Source organism: Mustela lutreola, chromosome 7, assembly GCF_030435805.1.
Source record: "Mustela lutreola isolate mMusLut2 chromosome 7, mMusLut2.pri, whole genome shotgun sequence".
Classification (NCBI taxonomy): Eukaryota; Metazoa; Chordata; class Mammalia; order Carnivora; family Mustelidae; genus Mustela; species Mustela lutreola.
In genome coordinates, this window is record NC_081296.1 from 69,217,164 (window position 1) to 69,236,692 (window position 19,529).

The 19,529-nt window shown below is 37.0% G+C and overlaps 1 protein-coding gene across 3 annotated transcripts in view; it reads right to left on the minus strand.

Moving 5' to 3' along the window:
* UBR1 (ubiquitin protein ligase E3 component n-recognin 1) overlaps positions 1 to 19,529 on the minus strand; it is a 145,418-nt gene that overhangs the window by 74,673 nt on the left and 51,216 nt on the right. For all 3 annotated transcript variants that reach the window (XR_009355532.1, XM_059181310.1, XM_059181309.1), the window contains exons 10-19: positions 18,793 to 18,881; positions 16,618 to 16,716; positions 15,026 to 15,183; positions 12,979 to 13,078; positions 12,285 to 12,413; positions 7,810 to 7,990; positions 4,511 to 4,572; positions 4,132 to 4,242; positions 3,362 to 3,427; positions 3,018 to 3,119 (exon numbers count right to left, since the gene is read on the minus strand). Coding sequence is in view for 2 of the 3 variants with exons in the window: in XM_059181310.1 (XP_059037293.1) it covers positions 3,018 to 3,119; positions 3,362 to 3,427; positions 4,132 to 4,242; positions 4,511 to 4,572; positions 7,810 to 7,990; positions 12,285 to 12,413; positions 12,979 to 13,078; positions 15,026 to 15,183; positions 16,618 to 16,716; positions 18,793 to 18,881 (1,097 nt within the window). In the remaining variant the exon portion in view is untranslated. The remainder of the gene's footprint in view (positions 1 to 3,017; positions 3,120 to 3,361; positions 3,428 to 4,131; positions 4,243 to 4,510; positions 4,573 to 7,809; positions 7,991 to 12,284; positions 12,414 to 12,978; positions 13,079 to 15,025; positions 15,184 to 16,617; positions 16,717 to 18,792; positions 18,882 to 19,529) is intronic.

Sequence of the window (19,529 nt, forward strand, 5' to 3'; positions counted from 1 at the left end):
AAATAGCACATACAAAATGATCCAATTTTGGGGTTAAAAACAAACAAGACACCAAAACTTAAGTGATCATTTCCAAATTCAGTAAAGTCGCAGGATATAAAATCAATGTGTAGAAATGTGTTGCATTTCCGTACATCAACAATGAAGCAGCAGAAGAAGAAATCAAGGAATCAATCCCATATGCAAATGCACTGCAAACAAGATGATACCTAGGAATAAATCTAACTACAGAAGTAAAAGGTCTGTACTCTGAAAACTATAGAAACATTTATGAAAGAAATTGAAAAGGATACAAAGAAATAGAAAAGCATTCCATGCTCATGGATTAGGAAAACACACATAATTAAAATGTCTATACTAACCAAAGCAATCTATACATTTAATGCAACCCCTATCAAAATACCACAAGCATTTTTCAGTGTTAGAACGAACAATCCTAAAATTTGTGTGTATCCACAAAAGACCCCAAAGAGTCAAAGCAATTCTGAAAAGGAAAAACAAAACTGGAGGTATCATGATTCCAGATTTCAAGCTATATTACAAACCTACTGTCATCAAGACAGTATGGTATTGGCACAAAAACAGTCACATAGATCAATGGAACAGAAGAGAAAACCCAGTAATGACTCTCAACTCTAGGATCAAATAATCTTCAACAGAGCATGGAAGAATATCCAATAGAAAAAAGTCTCTTAGGGGCCTGGGTGGCTCAGTTGGTTAAGCAACTGACTTTGGCTCAGGTCAAAGTCAACTCCCCTGGAGTCCGGGGATCAAGTCCTGCATCGGACTCTCAGCTCCCTGGGGAGTCTGCATCTCCCTCTGACCTTTTATCCTTTCATTCTCTTTTTATCTCTCTCTCTCTCTCAAATAAATAAAATCTTAAGAAAAAAAAAAAAAGAAAAAAGACAGTCTCTTAAATCGTGTTGGAAAAACTGGACAACATCATCCAGAAGAATGAAACTGGACCACTTTCCCACACCATACAGAAAAATAAATTAAAAAGGGATCAAAGACTTTAATGTGAGACAGGAAATCATCAAAATCCTAGAGGGAAACGCAGGCAGAAATCTCTTTGATCTCTGCCATATCAACTTATTAGACATGTGGCCAAAGGCAAGGGAAACAAAAACAAAAATGAACTACTGGGACTTCTTCAAGATAAAGAGCTTCTGCACAACAAAAGAAACATTTAACAAAACTAAAAGGCAGCTTTCAGAATGTGATAGTTGCAAATGATGTATCTGATAAAGGGTTAGTATTCAAAATCTACAAAGATTTTGTAGTATTCAAAATCTACAAACCCCCCAAAAAACAAATAATCCAGTTAAGAAATGGGCAGAAGAGGGGCATCTGGGTGGCTGAGTTGGTTAAGCATCTGCCTTCTGATCAAGTCATGATCCCAAGGTCCTGGGATCAAACCACACATCAGCTCCCTGCTCAGCGGGGAGCCTGCTTCTCCCTCTCCCTCTGCCTGCTGCTACCCCTGCTTGTGCCCCGCCCCCCCCGGAAAATAAATAAACAAAAATCTTTAAAAATAAAAAAAGAAATGGGCACAAGACATGAAGAGACATTTTTCCATAGAAGATATCCAGATGGCTAACAGACACAGGAAAAGATGCTCAACGTCACGCATCATCAGGAAAATACAAATCAAAACTATGATGAGATACCACCTCACACCTGACAGAATGGTTAAAATTAACAACACAAGAAACAATGGGTGTTGGCAAGGATGTGGAGAAAGGGGAACCCTCTTGCACTGTTGGTGGGAATGCAAATGGGTACAGCCACTCCAGAGCTGTTTGGAGGTTCCTCAAAAAGTTAAAAATAGAACTACTGTATGATCCAGCAATTGCACTACAAGGTATTTACCCAAACAATAAAAAATACAGATTTGAAGGGGTATATGCACCCTGATGTTTATAGCAGCATTATCAACAATAGCCAAATTGCCTATATGTCCATCAACTGATGAAAGGATAAAGATGCACAATGGAATATTATTCAGCCATCAAAAGGAATGAAATCCTGCAAACAATGTGGATGGAGCTAGAGTGTATTATGCTAAAGGAAATAAGTCAGTTAGAGAAAGACAAATACCGTATGATCTCATTCATTTGTGGAATTTAAACAAGAAAAAGATGAGCATTGGGGAAGGCAGAAAACAAAAAGGAGAAGAGGGAACCAAGCCATAAGTGACTTTTTTTTTTTTAAGATTTTATTTATTTGACACAGAGACAGAGAGGGAGAAAGCACAAGCAGGGGGAGTGGCAGACAGAGGGATAAGGAGGCTTCCCCGCTAGGCAGGGAGCCCAATGCAGGGCTTGATCCCAGGACCCTGAGCCAAAGGCAGACACTTAACCAACTGAATCACAGATACCTGCTATAAATGACTCTTTTTTTTTTTTTTCTAAAGATTTTATTTATTTATTTGATAGAGAGAGACACAGCAAGGAAGGGACATAAGCAGAGGGAGTTAGATAGGGAGAGGCAGTCTCCCCACAGAGCAGGGAGCCCAATGCAGGGCTCAATCCCAGGACCCTGGAATTACAACTCGAGTTGAAGGCAGATGCTCAACATCTGAGCTGCCCAGGTGCCCCCATAAGTGACTCTTAATGCTGGAGAACAAACAAAGGGTTGATGGAGGGGATGGACTAGGTGGGTGATGGGTCTTAAACAGGGCGCTTGTGATGAGCACTGGGTATTGTATATTATTGATGAATCAGTGAATTCTACTCCAGAAACCAATACTGCACTATGTGTTAACTAATAACATTTTAAAAAAAAGTAATCATTTTTAGGAGGCAGGCTGTTTCACATGATTTTTCTTATTATTAATCTATATATTCTAAATTTTTAAAAAGAGTGTATGTGTGCATATGTAGATAGATATGCATGTTGTATGTATATGTGAGATTTTTGGAAATATACCTAAAGAAAAAATCCAAAATATGATTAAAATTGTTAACAAAAATATTTCTTTTGGAATTTATTCATATGTCCATTTCTGTTCTTACCTGGTCTTTTGTAGATATAGTCTTATTAAAAGCATCAGCAAGTTCATACCTCTGAAGTACCAGTAACAAGAACTTGTTGGGATCCATTAAAGATGCACCAATCTGTGAAAGAAATGCAGCATCACAGTTCTACATGTACTGAATGAAGAAACGTTTGTCTCTAATAGGACTTCAGAAATAGTATACAGTCTGCAGAAGATAATGTAGTAGTCCCTTCCATTTTTAGTTTTAACAGTAAGAAAATTTTAAATAAAGTTAAAAATAATTATAGTATCTTTTCTCATTATAAGGGATCTAAGAAGGAAAGTTAAGACATAAATATCAAAAGTGATTTCAATAGGTACCTGAAGCATAATGATATCTTTATCATACATTTCTTCTCTGCATTTAACATCTTGGTAATAAAATACCTATAAAATAAAAGGTAGAACAGAAGTTACAAGAATTATTTTATTTTAAACAGAATCCTCAACAAAAACTTTTTAAAAACATTCTCAAAATGAAAAATTCCAAGAACTCCTTAGTGGGGGGTGGGGGAGAATGTTAATCTCTGAATTATTTTAAGGGATTTGTGAGATTTTGAAAGAAATATGGCATGAAAATACTTCAGAGTTTAAAATGCTCTAAATCGGGGCACCTAGGTGGCTCAGTTGGTTTGGTTAAGCATCTGCCTTCACCTCAGGTCATGATCCCAGAGTCCTGGGACCGAATCCTGTATTGGGCTCCCTGCTCAGAGGAGAGCCTGCTTCTCTCCCTCTCCCCTTGCTCTTCCTCCCAGCTCATGCTCTCTCTCTCTCTGTCATATAAATAACCAAAATGTTTAAAAGACAAAAAACAAAAAAAAAGAAGAAGAAGGGTGGTGGGTCCCCAAGTAAGGAAATCTTCAGAAAAGACCTATACTAATGGACAGGTTTCTACTGGCTTTCATTTAATCTATCTACTCAACAGGATAGAAAAACAAAAGTTTATATGGTTATCAGAACTTTCATTTCTGAGTTTCTATAAGAGAACAGGAAATAGTCAGCAAAATCTAGGGACACAAGGTAAAATCAAATAAAAGAAAGAACAATCAGAGAATGAACATACTCATAAATGTATACAGGACTTGCCATACCTGGCTAATGAGAGAGAGCCCATTTCTTCGCCACATCTCAGCAACAACCTGGGCAACCAATACCAGACAACGCAAAGGATATTCCACTAGTACCTCTACTTGAAAGTCCTCCTGAAACAGATGAGCAATTTTGTTATTTTTCAGAGGGCTTGGATGTGTCTCGAAGTTATGGCACTACACAATCCTCAGTTTTCTCATCTGTAAAATTGATGGACCTAAATGAGTAATTCGAAGTTCTTGTGATTCAGATTTCAATGTACTTACAGAGAGACATAAAAGGACTAAATTCAGTTAGGTTTCAAAATTTTTCTTCCTTCTCATCAACCAAAAGGTGTTTAGAAATAAGACATAAGTAAATCAATGCTTAAGAGTCACTTACAAAAGGCACAAATTCATGCAGTCTTGAAACAGCTCCCAGCCTGCTTAAACGCACATGAAGACCTAATATTATTAAAAAAGAGAGAGAGAGAGGGAAAAATCAAAAAAGAATAAACCCAGTTAATTGTCTCATTAACTCCTCAAGTTTAGAATCTTATGAGATGGAAATATACATTTATTGAGTTTAGCAATGCAAACTTTTGATTTCTAATTTTGAAACACAGTAATATATTAATATTACTACTATATAATATCATATATTGTGCAAGGTGTGCTTATATATTATGTAAAAATAATATGCTGCCAAGATATTTTCTTATTCTGCTCTTAAATAAGCATAAAAAAACCTAATCATTTCTTTTTATAAAAACAGAAGTGACATAAAAATCATGTCAATTACACCATGTACAAAATTTAACTAAATTAATCAAAAAGCTACACACAGGAGCTAAAATTATAAAATTCTTAGAAGAAAACAGGGAAAAGGCTTTGATACATTAGACTTAGCAATAATTTCGAAGAACACTATCAAAAGAGAAGAAAAGCAATGCACAGAATGAGAGAAAATATTTGTACATCATATATCTGATATCTATCTCCAACAACAAATAAATATGATTAAAAAACTACAGAGGACTTGAATAAACATTTCTCAAAGAAGATATAAACATGGCCAAAGGAAAAGATGCTCAAGAGTCACTAATCATTGGGGAAATGCACATCAAAACCACAATGGGCTACACTTCATTCATTAGGAAGGCTATTAAAAAAAAAAAATAGAAAATAAGTGTTGGTGAAGATGTGGAAAAAAAAGAATCCTTGGGCACTGCCAATGGTAAGGTAAAATGATGCAGTTGCTATGAAAATGAGTATGGGGGTGCCTGGGTGGCTCAGTAGGTTAAAGCCTCTGCCTTTGGCTCAGGTCATGATCCCAGGGTCCTGGGATCAAGCCCATATCTGGCTCTCTGCTCAGCAGGGAGCCTGCTTCCTCCTCTCTCTCTGCCTACTTGTGATCTCTTTCAAATAAGTAAATAAAGTCTTTAAAAAAAAGAAAAGAAAAGAAAAGAAAATGAGTATGGAGTTTCCTCAAAAAATTAAGAAGTAGAATTACCTTATGAGCCAGCAATTCCACTTACAATACATACCACAAAGAACTGAAAATAAGGGCTCAAACAGATACTTTTATACCATATTCACAGTAACATTATTCACAACAGCCAAAAGGTGGAAGTAACCCAAACATCCATTTGTGGATGAATGCATAAACAAAACATAGTGTATACACACACACACACACACACACACTCTCACTCACACACACTATGGAATATTATTCAGCCTCAAAAAGGAAGGAAATTTAAAAAGAAGGAAGGAAATTCTGATAATGCTATAACATGGATAAACTAAGGATATTGTAGTAAGTGAAATAAGCCAGTTTTTTTTTTTTAAGATTTTTTATTTATTCATTTGACAGACAGAGATCACAAGTAGGCAGAGAGGCAGGCAGAGAAAGAGGGGGAAGCAGGCTCCCCGCTGAGCAGAGAGCCTGATCCGGGGCTCGTTCCCATGACCCGAGCCAAAGGCAGAGGCTTAACCCACTGAGCCACCGAGGCACCCAAAATAAGCCAGTTTTTAAAGGATATTGTATGATTTTAATTATGTATACCTAGAATAGTCAAGTCCTAGAAATGGAAAGTAGAAATGTGACTGCCAGGAACTACAGGGAATGGTCAGGATTGAGGCATTATGTTGAATAGGTACCAAATTTCAGTGGGGAAAGATGAAAAAAATTCTGAACCTGGATGGTGGTGGTAACTACACAACAATGTGATGTACTTAATGCTACTGTATACACAGAGGAGAACAGAGTTGGGGGAAATCAGAGGGGGAGACAAAGCGTGAGAGACTATGGACTCTGAGAAACAAATGGGTTTTGGAGGGGAGGGGTATGGGGGGCTGGGTAAGGCTGGTGATGGGTATTATGGAGGGCACCTAATGCATGGAGCACTGGATGTGGTGCATAAAACAATGAATTTTGGAACACTGAAAAAAATAAAAGAAAAAAGAAAAAAAATTTAAAAATGGTTAAAATGATGAACTTTGTATTTTTTTTTTTTTAAAGATTTATTTATTTGTCAGAGAGAGAGAGAGCGAGAGCGAGCACAGGCAGACACAGTGGAAGGCAGAGTCAGAGGGAGAAGCAGGCTCCCTGCGGAGCAAGGAGCCCGATGTGGGACTCGATCCCAGGACGCTGGGATCATGACCTGAGCCGAAGGCAGCTGCTTAACCAACTGAGCCACCCAGGCGTCCCTGAACTTTGTATTATAGGTATATTTTACTACAATTAAAAATATATATGTAGGGGCCTCTGGCTGGCTCAGTCAGTAGAGCATGCAACTGTTTTTTGTTTTTGTTTTTTTTTAAGATTTTATTTATTTTAGAGAGAGAAAGGCAAGCATAAGAGAGCAGGGGGTGGGGGAGGGAGAGGCAGAGGGGCAGTGAGAGAGCCAGGCAGAGAATATCAAGCAGACTTCCCACTGAGACCAACGAGCCTGCAGACCTGCTTAATCCCACAATGATGAGATCATGACATGAGCTGAAACCAAGAGTCAGACACTTAACTGACTGAGCCACACAGGCTCCCTGGGTATGTGACTCTTGATCTCAGGATTATGAGCTCAAGCCCCATATTGGGAGTAGAGCTTCATGACTTCCCAACTAACTAACTAAATTAGAAAGCTGCTATCGATATTATTTAAAAATAAATAAATAAATGCACTTAAATAAAGTTGTTTTAAAAAACCTGACAGGGCCAATTTACATGGAAATGCAAATCAAAGAATGATTAAATAAAATTTATGATTTCTTTAAGTGGTGAAAGAAACAATGACACAGACAGCACACTGAGTATAATCAAGCAGAGAGGGTGTTAAAAACCGGTGTTAACCATACTTCAATTAAAAAAAAAAAACAATGAGAATTTAAAAATTTGCAACAATAAAACAAAAACAAACTATCAACAAGATTTTGCTATATTTAAGTCTGAGTGGAAGATGAGTTACCAAGTTAGTCCTTAAGTTTGTATTATAAGGATCCATTAGTTGATCCAGATAAAAAGGCCGAGGTTCACAAGCATCCTTAGATAGATGTTCTTTGAAGGACAGTGACAGTTCTTAACTGCAGTATCTGATCTGAGTATGTCTGTACATACTGAGCACAGAACAAAAACAGAAATAATTCTACTACCCTAAATATCTAAAAAACAAAGCTAATAGAAACCTGCAAAAAACAAACACTCACCAGCAAGAGTCCTAGAGAGTGGCAGATGTATGCTTACAAGATCTTCCGATACTCTGTAGGACTTAGTTTCCAGAGCATGACCACACAATTGTACTACTGTCTTGCTACTAGATATAAAACTTGTACTACACCTCATCACAGCTTTGTGACATTCTTTATAAGCCACCAGTAAGAGCTCTTCCTAAAAGAAAAATAAAAATGCAAATAGATTAACAAGTTACTTTCCTATACCACTCAATAAATATAAGCACAAATAAATATAAATAAGCAAAATAATATAAAAAATAATATAAGCACAAAATTATTTTATGTACAGCAGGGACACTGCAGAGGATCTGCGAACTAGGTGGAAGTATAAGACAGACAGACAGACACAGACACACACACATGCACTACTATCAAAGTAAAACATTTTAAGTACCATGTAAATGATACAAACAAATTAAGAGGGAGAAAAAAGAATTATAAACAACTGGGAAGACATATTTATGAAAGCATTTTTGGGTGGGGTCTAAAAATATATGCAGAATTTTAAGTATGGGGAAAAGATGACAATAAGTGGCAGGAGAGGCGGTGGGGGGGGAGAGAGGGGCAGGGAATCTCAAGCCGACTCCCCACTGAGCCTGGAGCCCTGCCTGCTCCCATGATCCTGAGATCATGCTCTTGCATGCTTGTCTCTTTCTCCTCCTACAATAAATATAATCTTTAAAAAAAAAAAAAAAAGTCATGTGCTCTCCTGACTACTCTCTCTCTAAAATAAAATCTTGTGCTCACTTTGGCAGCACATATACTAAAATAAAATCTAAAAAAAAAAAAAAAAAAAAAAAAAAGTCGCATACTCTAATGACTGAGGTGACAGTGGCATCATAAGCAGAGATGGGGGTAAACAGAGAAAAAAGGGGAAGTCCAATTCCTGTTCAGTCACCATGGAAGAATAAAAAACTAGATAAATCAAAGGATTTATGGATGAAATTAATGAGCAGTTAAGCTGGAAATACGTCTTGGCAAGTATGTGAATGTATTGATTATGTCTGAAGTGTAATGATGTCAATACAATGCTTCAGAAAGAATTAATGAGTGTTACTGAAGATGACAGATTGGAGGGTAATGTTAGAAGACAAAAGAACCAAGACGAAGATTACCAATAAGTCTAACTGTAAGGGGACAGGGTCTTAACTGAGGTGGGGGCAGTCAAGGCAAAAGAGAGAGAACACATAGGAAATAAGTTAGAATTATAAAATAAATTTAGGATAAGGAAAATTCAAATTGGGGATAGTATGCCAGGGAGAGAAGAGTCAAACTGACTTTTCAACACCATGTCTCTTACACTAATTTTATCCCAAAAAAGGGATTCTATGAGCAAGTAAATTAGGAATATTCCACGTAGAAATGAGTACATTGATTATTTAAAGGGTTTGAGAAGTTCAGTGGCATTTAAAAAAATCCTATTTGAACTCGTTCAACCTAGCATTTCTCAATCTTATGTGAACACAGAACTTTTCCCCTGAAAAATCTGTTAACATCTAACACACAGAATGCAGTGGCTCTGAGATTTTTCTGTGTGGATGAATGTATGAATCACAGTGAACAAGGGAAGCTGAGAAGGGAAAGTGCAAGATGGAAGTAGAAAGAAATGATGACAAACCAATTTAATATATTTTGAATTTGAAATATCAGTATAAGATCTAAGCAAGAATATCTAGCACATAAACAGAAATGATATTATAGCTTAGGACAGTCATCTCTGCAGTTTTTTTTTTTTAAGATTTTATTTATTTATTTGACAAAGAGAAAGAGAGATCGCAAGAAGGCAAAGATGCAGGCAGAGGGGGAGGGGGAAGCAGGCTCCCTGCTGAGTAGAGAGCCAGATATGGGCCTCTATCCCAGGGCCCTGGGATCACGACCTGAGCTGAAGACAGAGGCTTAACCCCACTGAGCCACCCTGGCGCCCCTCATCTCTGCAGTTTTAACTGAGTGGTAGAAAGGAAAGACCTAAAACTAGAAGAAGAGAATATTGGGAATGTCTCGTTTAGTAGGTAGAAAGAATTGGGGCAGGGGGAAGAAATCACTGAAGTCTTAACAAATCAATAACAGAAGTATTAGAATAAGTAGGTTTGTAAAAATCAGGGGGAAAGAAAGTTTCAAAAAGATTTAAGGTACTCAACAGGGGCGCCTGGGTGGCTCAGTTGGTTAAGTATCTGCCTTTGGCTCAGGGTCCTAGGATCCAGCACTGTGTGGGCCCCCTGCTCAGCGAGGAGTCTGCTTCTCCCTGTGCCCGTACCCCAATCCCTGCTCGTACTCTCTCTCTCTCAAATTAATAAATAAAGTCTTGAAAGAAAAAAAAAAAAAGATTAAGGTACTCAACAGAATACAATGACACACATTTGAAGGAAGATGGGGACTTAGAAAAGATTCTCTGAATTTGGTTACTACATAGATCCTTTGAAATTTTTTTCAAAAAGCAGTTCCAATCAATTGTTAAGGGCAGAAAGCAGACCCTAAAGAAGTTTCAGAAGCTAGAGTGACAAGATCAAATGTAGATGACTTCAGAAAGTTTGGTAAATGTCAAGATGAGCAATGCATACTTTGACCTCATCTTAAATTTAATTATGCATGCCCTCCATAGGTGAGGGCTGCCAAAAAATATGTGATATGGCTAGTTGCTGGACAATGTTTCCTGTCCTTATTGTTCTACAAAGCTACAGTGCTAGATTAAATCCTGTCATGTCTGTACAACTGCTACTCTGAACCTGTGATCAACTGCTCATGGTGAAGCAGAAGAAAGGAGGAAACAAGAGAGTTCACAGTTCACAGGGGTAGCAGAGACAACTAAGGGGCTTTTATTCTTATTGATTTTAAGGAAAGAGGAGTCCTGTGTGTGTACAGGCAGATGAATGAAAGAGTGGGAAATAACAGAGGAGACAAATAAGCCAATTCTAGGAAGAAGTAGCTTAGGACCAAGAGCCTAGGTAGAGACCTCAGTTTTAGAAAGAAAGAGATGAAAAGAATAGGACCAAGTGTGAAGACACAAAGAAACTTAATGAATAGACTGTGTCATGTAAGAATAGAGAAACTTGAGAAATCAAAAGAATTTGATTCAGACAATGTCAGTTTTCTCAAAATAGAAATAAATGATGTCATCTAGGGTAGGACTGTGTGTTTTAAGAGGGCTATGGTCTAAAATTATTGCATAAGGAAATATATTAGCTCTATATTTTGAAATTAATTTTTTTTTTTTAAAGATTTTATTTATTTATTTGTCAGAGAGAGAGTGAGAGCAAGCACAGGCAGACAGAGTGGAAGGCAGAGGCAGAGGGAGAAGCAGGCTCCCTGCAGAGCAAGGAGCCCGATGCGGGACTCGATCCCAGGACGCCGGGATCATGACCTGAGCCGAAGGCAGCTGCTTAACCAACTGAGCCACCCAGGCGTCCCTGAAATTAATTTTCTTAATGGTTTAATATGCATAACAGAGCTCTTGACTGAACAAATATCCACCCTTTTCTACTACTGAAATAGTTTAAAGTGTATGTGATCCTAATTTTCACACTAACATTGATGTCCAAGGAAAAAATGAATACATATATAAATAAATGTGTTTTGTCATATTGTTTAAACTCACTATTCCCAGACGTAATGAAACTACTATGGGGGACATTTTTAAATTAAGTATAAAAAACTGGATTCTTGGGATGCCTGGGTGGCTCAGTCCGTTAAGCGGCTGCCTTCAGCTCAGGTCGTGATCCCAGCGTCTTGGGATCAAGTCCCGCATAGGGTTCCTTGCTCTGCAGGGAGCCTGCTTCTCCCTCTGCCTCTGCCTATTGCTCTGCTTGCCTGTATTCTCTCTCTGACAAATAAATAAATAAAATCTTTGGGGGATAAAAACCAAAACTGGATTCTCTGAGGCACCTGGGTAGCTCAGTCAGTTAAGCCTCTGACTTGATTTTGGCTCAGGTCATGATCTCACGCTTGTGAGATCCAGGCCGGTGCTGGGCTCCATGCTCAGTGGGGAGACTGCTTGAGATTCTCAATCCTTCTCCCTCTGCCCCACCCCCTGCTCATGCTCTCTCTCTCTCTCTCTCTAAATAAACAGAATCTTTAAAAACAAACGAACAAAAACCAAACACTGGATTTTCCTTCTAAATTTAGTAAGACAGGTGGCTTAGTCGGTTAAGCATCTGCCTTCGGCTCAGGTCATGATCCCAGGGTCCCTAGGATTAAGCCCTGCATGGGCTTCCCTATTCAGCGGGAAGCCAGCTTCTCCCTCTATCAGTATTCCCTCTCTTGCTGTCTCTCTCTCTCTAATAAATAAAAATCTTTTAAAAAACTCTTTTTTTGGAAAAATAAATTTAGTAAGAAAAATTCAAACACACAAGTAATAAAACTTTACCTCAAGCAAGTTGCTACATAAAACTTTACTACTGATAACCATTAGAGCACTTAAAAAGGCACTGATCCTACTAATAAATTTTACTTACATCACATGCACACCACTCTTGGAACATGAGTAAAATATTCTTTAATTGCATCTGTATAGCAATGGCAGCCTCCCAGTCAGGATCCACTTCTATGTGCTGCCCAACCTGTCTTCTGATTTCTTCCATTCCCTATAAGAAAAGAATGATTACTATATATGTATATAGTGGGCCCTCCTTCTTTGCTCCTCTACTGTCAAAATATAAAATTGTTAGGATTCATATTCATATATGCATAGCTTTCTTAACATGGCTATTATACAAGTTCAAATTGAGTTCAAATTCCAGCAGTCACTTTCTAGCTGCATGTGACCTTGGGTCAAATTATTTCTAGACTTCAATTCCCTTATATGGAAAATGAAAATAAGAGCAACTACCTTATAAGACTGCTATGATGCTCAGCAGAGATAATGCATGTAAAGTGGTTACTATCATATTATATAGTAAGCTTTCAATAAACATTAAAGAGTAATTTAAAGTATTAAATAGTTAATAAACATTAACTAAAGCATACAAAATTATACCTATTAAAGATCTATTAAAGCGGAATCAGTGAGGCAGTATTTAAATTTAATTCTACTTTACTAGATACAGTCTTCCTCAAATAACAACCAATATTTGCTTAAAACAAAGAAAGACTGGGGCTAAATTTTTAAAAATAAATTTATTTTACTGATGTACAGAAGAACTATCATACCTGCATACAGGTAAGAATCTTCAAAAAAGACCGAAAACCTTCTAGAAACTGCATTCTTAATCTTTCTGTCCATGCTGTGGGCTTGCTGATTAGGATATACCTATCATTTCAAAAAACAAAGAAATATTTCACTTTCCCAGTTCGAGATAATTTTAAAGTTATCAGAGCTATAGACAATGTTGATTCATCAACATTATGGATTCTAATTTCTTAAAATAATAAGAAGCTCTAGGCAGAGCTACAATTATACCAGCAAAATGTGAAGGCTCCGTGAGGGGCAGTTATCAAAGTTAAGCCTGAATTCTCTACTCAGAAGTTGTTCTGCTTAAGCGAACCTTGGAAGCAACCTAGCCTATTACAGATAGACAGCCACAATACAGATTTTCTAGGTGCTAAAAATATGTGAATTTCCCCTTCTCCTTGTCATTAGAGATTTTTCTATTTAGGTAAGGATATAGGAGAGAAGTTGTTAATAACCATTCAAAGACTGGGAAAACATTAAAGTTAACATCCAAACCAGCAACCCTAAAGTTTTAACATATGGTAAAGTATCTAGGGGTGTGCTGACTCTAAAGTATTCATTGTAGAGAATAACTATAGTTGGAAACACATAATACAAAATAAAATGTGATAAAACAATGAGGTGATTATGCACCACTTCCCTGGATTAAAAAAATAACTCAGCTACAAGAATATTTCACAGTAATAAGGGTCACAGTAAAGAGATTTTTCCTGTACAGTATACCTAGGAATAATAAATACACTGATTTAATGCTGTTGCTTTTAAGTAGAGCCATTTGGCATTTTTGTGCATTTTTTGCTTGTCTGTTTTGCATACATGTTAATTAATGCATAATTTGTGAAGCACACTGGCTAAATGGTGATTCACTACTGAATTTACCTACCATCTCTGTACTGAAGTTGTGATGATGTAGTAATTTGCTGAACCTGAGATAAAGATTTATAGTCACATTTAAAAACTGAGGAATTTGAAAAGGTCTGGAAACTTCCCTTAGCAATATCAAGGATCCAATGCATAATTCCAGAGCTCTGTAAAACGAGTTTTTGTTTTTGTTTTTTTAAGATTTATTTAAGAGAGAAAGAGAAAGAGAGAGAGCAGGTCAGAATGCAGGGAGGCACAGAGGGAAAGGGAAAAAAGCACGTTTCCCACTGAGCTTGAAGTCCAATGCTGGGCTCCATCTCATGAACCTGAGATCATGACCTGAGCCGAAATCAAAAGCCAGTTACTTCACTAACTAAGCACCCAGATGCCCCTGTCAAGTGTATTTTTAAGCAAACTGAACTATTTCTAGGTTAGTTTGGAAGCCTGTTTCCACCCCTCTATGCCCTAAATGGTCACTAAAAGAAGTAGACAAAATTAAGATTTTTCCCCACTGGGGACTAAAAATAATTAATTCAATACACCTTGGAGCTCTTCAATTTAAACAGTAAACTAAATGAAATGTGTTTTGTTTTAATATATTCTCAAAAGAATTTTCTGGAACTTCTGATTTATTGAATACTTTTATATCACAACCCTTATAATCACCAATTCTAAAATAAATGGAAACTTAATTCCTTTTAAGTCCAACAATCCCAAAAGTGATCTATCATGTGATTCCAACTTTACTTTAAAAGGAAATTCTATTCTCTTCACCAAAAAAAATTAAGAAACCCCCGATGAGCATCAATAACTTGGGTGTATGTATGAAAAAGGGAGTTAAAAAGAAACTCAGATCAACAAGATTATCTGAAACCATGTACAAATAGACTACGTAAAAGGGAAGGAACAAAGTGACCCTAGAGACCCAAAGTTCCTGTAAAAGGCCCCTCTCAATACCTCCTTTGTTAACCAGGCTGTAACTCTATATAAGAAGCATTCAATTAAAACATTTATTGACATGAGACAATAACAGTTCCTTGTACTTGCCATCATTATAAGAAGAATTCTAAATAACCAAAAGGATGCAAAGTCTATTTATAAAATGGAATACATAAGCACACTGTGATTAATAGGTACCCTTACCTTTTGACTTGAACAACTTACTTTAGATCACATATTACTGCATATACTCTTCCCAATTTGTCCTGGCTATAACCCTGGAAGTTAAATTTATTGTTCCTGTCTAAGTATTCAGGCAAAACTTCTAGCAGGGTTTCAGTAATGACAGAGATAACATTCTGCTCTTCAATAAGATGTCGAGCCTGCAGAGTATTTCAAGAATATTCTTTAGTATTAACTCGTGATAGTATGGACTTAATTTATTCATTCATTTGGTTGGTCAGTGAGTCATTTTAAATGTTCCAAATAAATGCATCAAACACAGTCCTTAGTCTCACAGAACAGCAAATTCTGAGATGCTATTTTCTTTCTTTCCTTTTTTAAAAATTAACTTATAATGTATTATTTGCTTCAGGTGTACAGGTCTGTGAATCTTCAGTCTGACACAATTTATAGCACTCACTATAGCACATACCCTCCCCAATGTCTATCACCCAGCTACCCTATCCCTCCTCTCCCAACCCCCAGCAACCCTCAGTTTGTTTCCTGAGATTAAGAGTCTCTTATGGTTTGTCTCCCTCCCCGGTCCCATCTTGTTTCATTTTTTTTCTCTGAGACGTTATTTTCCAAAAGTGATAATTTCTTACTCCTCAGTAACCCCTGTCTGGATACTCATCACACAGCCCATCACACAGGTTATCTACATAAATGTGCACCATCGGTAATCACATGATGAGCAAAATAGAACATAGATATACTTCATGACTTCTATCATATTACTATCTATCCTATTCTATTACTATCTATTACTATATCTCTTTCACTTCTTTTTTTTTTTTTAAAGATTTTATTTATTTATTTGTAAGAGAGAGAGCGAGCAAGAGTGAGCACAGGCAGACAGAGTGGAAGGCAGAGTCAGAGGGAGAAGCAGGTTCCCTGCAGAGCAAGGAGCCCGCCCGATGTGGGACTCGATCCCAGGACGCTGGGATCATGACCTGAGCCGAAGGCAGCTGCTTAACCAACTGAGCCACCCAGGCGTCCCTCTCTTTCACTCCTAATCCACTGTCTCTTCTCCACCCTTTTCTCTCACCTTTGACATGGGGAAGTAAGAATAGTTAACCAAACTATCGAGAAGAAACTTGAAAAGTAGTAGTATTTAAAAAAAAAGCAGAATTCTCCACTCTCTTCCCAGGCCTATACAGTACCTTATCAGTACTATTTCATGCAAATGCTTCAGAGTACTCTCTCCTTCTGCTTTGTTTTATCTTAATCTATACCCCTGCCTCCAAACAATAACTACAGAATAAAAGAACAGCAAAAAAAAGTAATATGGATATTGAAAAGACACAGCTCTCATTAGTGTAGAATTTGAGAAACCAATTCTGGACTTCACCAGCAGAGATCAGGACCACTGGACAACAGTCATGCCAGCACTCCCACTCCAAAGCTATCTTGTCCTTGGTACCCATTAACGTATAGTTCACATGCAAATACTACTGAAGTATTCAATTTTCCAAATGAAATTAGCCCAATATACTCCTCCGACATTATTTTAATTTGATTCACTACTAGGCAAATTCTTAAAAAGCAAAACAGGTTTTACTTGGAAAGGTTGCAAATAAATGATCAATACATACCAGAGTAGGAACAGTAAACATCTGAACTGAGAGTGCAGTTACCGAGATACTTCTGTCATGATCATCACTGATATACTCTTTCTGCAGCTGTTTATAATACTGAAAGACAGAATAGTAAGTGGAGAATAAATGATAAATTGTTGAAAACTTTCAGAATCCCAATTTTAATAGGTGCTGCAGATTTGTTTCTACACATATGATGGAAAGTAATGTAATTCCTATTTCTTTCTTTTTTAAATATGTATTTTTTAAGTAATCTCTACACCCAACATGGGGCTTCAACTTACAGCCCCAAGATCAAGAGTTGCCTGGTCCACTGACTGAGCCAGCAAGGTGCCCCTATAATTCCTATTTCTAAAGAGAAGACAGTATGGTGAACAAAAATATATTAGAGAATAACAAACAAAAGACCAAATATGAACTCGGCTACCCAATCTAGCAGAGTTGTATGTGAAAACTATAAAAAGACCAAAAAAACCACACACACATCTAAGAGTCATAGCAGACTGTGGTAGTGCCGTATATCCTTTCTCTAAACAGAACCTGGGACAATCTTTAGCAGATACTATTGCAGTGGTATAGGGCAGAGGCAATATTCGAAGTACCTAAAAACTGATAGGACCCAGAAAACCAACCAATTGAATTCAATCCAACCTTAGACAGAATGGATGCTGGCTGCAAATAACTTCTTCTTCTTTTTTTTTTTTTTTTAAAGATTTCATTTATTTATTTGACAGACAGAGATCACAAGTAGGCAGAGAGGCAGGCAGAGAGAGAGGAGGAAGCAGGCTCCCTGCTGAGCAGAGAGCCCGATGTGGGACTCGATCCCAGGACCCTGAGATCATGACCTGAGCGGAAGGCAGCGGCTTAACCCACTGAGCCACCCAGGCGCCCCTGCAAATAACTTCTTAACTATACTGGTGCAGCTGGTTAAATATACTGGTTCAGCTTAACTATACCAGCTGAAAATCAACCTGATATAGTGGGAAGCAAAAATAATAATACATCCAGTCATGTATCAAGCACAGTGTTAGATCCTTGACCTACATATTTAATTTTATCCACTAGAATTCCTACAAAGAAGTAATCATGATATTAAAAAAAAAATCCAATTTAAGTAAGGAGAAGAACTTTTGTAGAAGAAAAAAAATACTCATTTCAGATCACAGATATGGTCCAATATTCTAAGAATTTTAGAAAAATAGAGTTAAATAGCTTGAGCTGTTACTATCTTTCAAGAAACTAAATGTGTTACTTTTAACACTCTACTTGTAAGATCCAGAGAGTGCAGGTATCTTGTTTCATAGTACCATTATTTCATTCTCTGCTTTCAATTCCATCCTGGATCCTACCTCTGACCAGTTTTAATTTTATAGAATTGTCTGTAACTCAAAATCAGAGGAAACCAACAATTACTTATTGGATACCTTTTTAACTTCTTTTATTTTTTATATATATAAATATAAATAAATATAAATATAAATACACACACCCCCACACACACACATAAAATTTTTTTTTCTTAAATAGTCTCCACACCCAATGTGGGGCTTGAGCTCACATCCCTGATATCAAGAGTCACATGGTCTACTGACTGAACTAGCCAGGCACCCCTTGGATACCTCTGTACAAGGCAAAGTGAAAGATTCAAAAAGTCCTTGCAATCTAACTTGAGAGATAGATTCTGCCCCTTGCAAAATACATATATATAAAAATATAAGAGACAGACAACAGATCAATAAAACCATATTAAAAGGCTGTATGTTTTCTCTATGTTTTAGCCTCCATTAAGTATAATTCTTGCTCATCTAATTTCTGCCTTCCTTTAGCATGCATACCTGTTCCTTTCCTTGCTATACCTTTCAACTAGTCACTTCTACTCATTATTATTTTATTTGTTATAAAACAGACAAATGATTAGGAAGAATAAATGCACATGTGAATGTGATAACTTCCTATTGCTCTGTCCAGGCAAATAATAGGTCATTTTCCACCTATCTCCACTCTGAGACTACTGCTTCCATACTCCCAAATGTGAAAAATAAATGGACTTTTGACAAAAAAATAAACCACAAAGTTAAATTCTTGATTCATAATTGTCTTTGTTTCTACAGCTTCATTTCCAAAATGGTTTTCTTTTTCTATTATTGATACCTATTTATAAAGAGTAATTACCTTCACAAATTCCATAGCAAAGAATTTTTTGTACTCCATCTCCATAAAAAAACTACTGAAGATCAATTCGTGAAGAATCTTACGGGCACCTACAGATCATTTTGGGGGGAAGTGGAAGAATAACACAAAGGCAAATAAAAAAATTCCAGCTATTAGAAGTGTTAGAATATTATAAAAATATTTCACATATTAATAGACCTCAAGGACCCAAATATGAGTAGCATTTAATCCATTAATAATAGCAAGAATTTAAAATACATATATGCCTTTTCCCTGTTTCTGCCCCTCTACTTTGCTTTACTTCACTTTACCTTGTCCAAACTTTCTCCACTCCTTTTTACTCTATTTTACTCAAAATTACGCTTACTCTGTGTCTTCCCTTTTCCATTCACTTTAGCTTTTTTCTCATCTTTCGCTTTTTGTTCTGCATTCGGATTTTTTTAAATAAATTTTTTATAAACATATATTATTAGCCCCAGGGGTACGGGTCTGTGCATCGCCAGGTTTACACACTTCACAGCATTCACCATAGCACATTGCATTGGGATTTTTAAAGTTTTTAAAATTTTTTTATTTATTTGACACAGAGATACAGAGTACAAGTAGGCAGAGCAGGAGGCAGAGGGAGAGGGAGAAACATCCTCGCTGAGCAGGGAGCCCAATGTGGGGCTCGATCCCAGGACTCTGGGATCACAACCTGAGCTGAAGGCAAATGTTTAATGACTGAGCCACCCAGA